Source organism: Lipotes vexillifer, unplaced genomic scaffold (genome assembly GCF_000442215.2).
Source record: "Lipotes vexillifer unplaced genomic scaffold, Lipotes_vexillifer_v1.1 scaffold1329, whole genome shotgun sequence".
NCBI classification, from domain to species: Eukaryota; Metazoa; Chordata; class Mammalia; order Artiodactyla; family Lipotidae; genus Lipotes; species Lipotes vexillifer.
This window is the reverse complement of record NW_006797566.1, coordinates 1574724-1579151: the sequence shown is the minus strand read 5'-3', so window position 1 is coordinate 1579151 and position 4428 is coordinate 1574724. Positions and strand designations below refer to the sequence as shown.

Below are 4428 nucleotides of genomic sequence, written 5' to 3'. Positions count from 1 at the left end.
ATCTGGGAATTTTTGGCCCAGTGATGAGACGTGATCCTCTACTTTGTATTCAGACTAAGAATAAATAAACAAAAACAGAAAAGGGGGATGACCTATACTGATGAACCTTCAGGATTTAATTTTCAAAGAAAAGTATGTTCAAGAAAGGTGAGATATATTGATATATTGCGTCATCTTCCGAGACCAATCTAAAAGACAAACATTATCTCCCATAGCACTTCCCTTGGGGCCTCCACCAGAGCAAGATCATGGGCGTGGCTAGATTGGATGAGGCTACAGAACCATTTCACATGTCCTTTTATTCTAAAAATGAGGTAGAGACAGGCCACCCAGGAATGGTTGATCCCAAGTGTGGCCTGCCCACCCAGCTATGTGGAAGGAAAGGCATACAAAGGGCTCAGTGAAACAGCAGGACCAAAATACAGCAGGGTGGCAGAAGTGCTTCTCTAAGCACACCACCAGAATGCACAAACTTCAAGGAAGGGGGCTGGAGAGGGGCTGACCTGTGTTCTCTACAAAGCCAGAGGGCTCTGACTCACACGTGAAGGAATAAGCTCCCTTTAATAGTGGCCTCAGTGTGTGTGTGTACATGTGGATAAATAAATGTAGACAGAGCAGGCTCTCTTCCAGGAGAGGTTGTCCCGCACATGCTCAATGATGGTCTTCAGCCCCAGCCAGGTCTCCTCTGCAGTGGGGATGATCTGGTTGGCTGGCAGGAAGAAGCCATAGTGCCCAATATCTCTCAACTCAAAAGTGAATGCATACTTGATGCCATTATCATATGCCCAGTCAACACTGCTGCCACTAGTTGGATCTGTTAAGTCAAAAGAGAAAACACCTTTGAAGCCTAGTTCCTTTCAGGGTTAGATGGGAAGGGGCCTGGAGCTCTGCCCACCTGTGGTTCCTTAGGGATCTACAGTTATTTTTGAAAGTCATCAGGCCTACAACACATAAACACTGGCCTGATCCCTATGTCTCAGATTGTCCTGCACCATGAGGGTCTTCACTAGTCTCAATCCAAGAGATTTTAAATCCTCATTTCCATCTTGTCACCAACTCACTGTGTAGACTCCTTCAGGTCACTGGAAGCAAATCTTTACAGAGTGTGGTAGGCAGCCTCCAAGATAGCCACGATGATCCCTGTCTCCTGGTATTCATATCCTTGTGTTGTGCCCTCCTACACTGGACAGGGCCAACTTGACCTGTTTTTCAGGAGACTGCAGAAATGAAAGTGTGTGCCCTTCAAAGCTAGGTGATAAATATCATGGCTTCCACCTTGCTCTCTCTTGGATCACTGGCTCTGGGGAGCCAGCTGTCATGTTGTAAGGACACTCAAGAAGCCCTATAAAGAGATCTATGTGCTGAAGAACTCACTGCCAGTAATTAGCCCTCACTTGTCAGGCATCTGAGTGAGCCATCTGAGAAGAAGATCCTCCAGCCCCATCAAGTCTCTAGATGACTGTAGCCCTGGAAGACACCTTAACTGCAACATCCTGAGAGTCCCTGAGCCAGAGACACCCAGATAAGAAGCTCCTGAGTTCCTGACCCACAGAAACTGTGTAAGAAAATTAATGTTTATTGTTTTAAGCTGTTAAATTTTAGGATAGGTTTTTACATCTCAAGAGATAACTGATACACAGAGAGAAGGAAGCACAGCCCTTGGGACTTCTCTTTGCCGAAAGGCAAGAGGCCTGTTTTCCTGCTTCTTCCAGTCAAAACTCTACTAGAGAAGAAACTGGCTAAAAGTGCAAAGTGTAGATGATACTGAATAATAAAATAACAATGTAATAGGAGCTATCATTTGCTGAACATCTACCATGAGCCAGTCATCATACTGTAAAGTTTACATTTATGATCTCATTTAATCTTTAAGAGGCCAATGAGGTAGGTATTACTGTCCTTGTTTTTCAGATGAGAAAATCCAGGTTCAGAATGAATAATTTATCTAAGAAAATACAGATGGAAAATGGCAAGGCTGGAATTTAAACCCAATCCATCTGATGACAAAGCCCATGCTTTCTTCAACCGACTTGGGGTCCATTTATTATAAAATATATATGTCTGTTAAATGAAAATATGGGTCCCTTTTTTTTCCCATTGTTCCTAAAGGTTGTTTCTCATGATACAATTTGTGATTTTCTAGAGATGCTGCTTCTGCTACAATTACATGCTCCCAGAGGTTATGGAACAGGCTCTCCTATACTCTCTGAAATTCTTATGTAATTCCCACAGCCTTTCTCTACACTAAGAAAAATGATGAATAAGAAAACAGGCAATGGCACCAGAAGTTTCTAGAAGTTATTTACATGGCAAGCTCAAGTATTTCAGAACAGATTTTAAATTCAGGAAAGGGCCAAGAAGACCTCTGCTGAGCAAAGTGATCAGGTTCATGAACTTCACTTTACTTGGATCCCTGCTAAGTCTACCTACTCTTTTTTTTAAAAAAAAAAAACATATATGGGGGACTTCCCTGGTGGCACAGTGGTTAAGAATCCACCTGGCAACGCAGGGGACATGGGTTCGAGCCCTGGTCCGGGAAGATTCTACATGCCATGGAGCAACTAAGCCCCTGTGCCACAACTACTGAGCCCACATGCATACAGCCCATGCTCCGCAACAAGAGAAGCCACCGCAATGAGAAGCCCACGCACTGCAACAAAGAGTAGCCCCCTCTCGCCGCAACTAGAGAAAGCCCAGGCACAGCAATGAAGACCCAAACGCAGCCATAAATAAATAAGTAAATAAATAAATTTATAAAAAAAAGAAAAAAAACATATGGGAACATACTAATAACACTGTTGTATACACTGTATTTTTCAATTAACATTTGAAGATTATTCCCTATTAGCACATACAGATCCACCTCACTCATTTAAGGGCTGCATAGTGTTTCACTGTAGTAATGCACCAAACGTTTTTATCCAGCACTCTACTGATGAACATTTAGTTGCTTACCAGTCTTTTGTGACTATAAACAATGCTGTCATGAACATCCTTAATACTCACAATCTATCCATGAACTAAACGAGCCCAATGAACTTGTTTCCAAGCCCTTAGTAGATTAGAATCAGTGAAGAGGAGGGGAAAGGGTTGCTAGAGGAAGGTGGCCTGGGGAAGGAGACATAAAAACTCTAAAAAGCAGACACAAGAGTTAAAGAAGCAAAACAGGCTGCGCTGTTTAGCAAAAGGATTGAACAGTCCAGTACAGCACAGAAGGCCTTCAAGATACAACAACTGACATTCAGAAGGCCACTCAGTCATGAAGAACGGAGCTTAAATCTCTTCTACATACTCTGTTTAAGAAGGCAGGAAAGTGTGAAAACCCATTTTAGAATTATTTTCATCTAAAATGATTAATCTAAGGAAAAGTTCAGCACTTGAAGGGACAAATGTCAACTACTTATATAACACATACAATAACCCAGGGAGTTAGAGTGCTTTTATACAAAAATTGATTTCATTTTGGGGAAGAAAGGAGGGCAGACAAAGCCTATAAAAAATACAGAAGATGGGCTCTTGAAAGAGGTAGGAAATATTATGTATCCTGGACAATGCTCAGGAGAGCCTTTCTCCTCTTCTGCTGGAGGAATCTGATGAGTATCTCTTAATTTTGGCACAGCTTATGCTGGGGAGAAGAATGTTTTTGACATGGGAGGAAAAGGCCATTCTTTAAACTGGCATCTGACCCAAAAGCCAGGACCCTGGTGACCCACAAAGATCTTTTGAGAGGACCTCCTCAGAAGGCTCCTGCCAAGTTCCTTTAGCTCTCTTTGGTGTAGGACTCAGTTCTGACTAATTAGAGGGTGGAGAACCTCTCCTGATGTGTTTGTTCTCTGAGGAGCTCCCATTCAACAACACTAGTAATAATAAACCATGAGTAATTACTGGATTGTTGCTGCAATTAGCAACACAACCACCAGCATCATGCTGAGTGCTTTATGCAGCTTGGTGGCATGTGAAACACAGACAAGAGTGCTGAGATCAGAGTACAGAGGAGGACCCAAGAGGTAGGTTGGAGAATCTTCACAGAAGAGGAAGACTGAGGGGAACAGCTAGTTGAGGGCGAAGTAGGTAGGATGGGACAGCAAGTTACAGTATATGGAAAAGGAAAGAATTATCAAAAGTTTGCAGGGGCTTTGAGGGTGGACCAACTGTTGGAAGACTATTTACAGAAGAGGCACAGGAGGGGAAAAGAAGGGCACTTGCTTGAAAGGAGCTTTGCTCCCCACATTTTTTGTTTCTGTTTCCCATTTATAGCTAGGGCCTTGGAGAATAATCATATCCTTCAATGTGATCTAAAAATTTAAAGATCACGGCTTCCCTGGTGGCGCAGTGGTTGAGAGTCTGCCACAGGACTCTCAACCCGTGCAGGGGACACGGGCTCGTGCCCCGGTCCGGGAAGATCCCACATGCCGCGGAGCGGCTGGG

General features: G+C 43.4%; 1 protein-coding gene across 1 annotated transcript in view; it reads right to left on the bottom strand.

The window, feature by feature from the left end:
- Positions 1-572: 572 nt before the first annotated feature.
- The window catches only part of CPA4 (carboxypeptidase A4), a 27873-nt gene continuing 24017 nt past the window's right edge, over positions 573-4428 (bottom strand). The window contains 1 exon segment of the mRNA XM_007469729.1: positions 573-814. Within this exon segment, the coding sequence (XP_007469791.1) occupies positions 573-814 (242 nt within the window).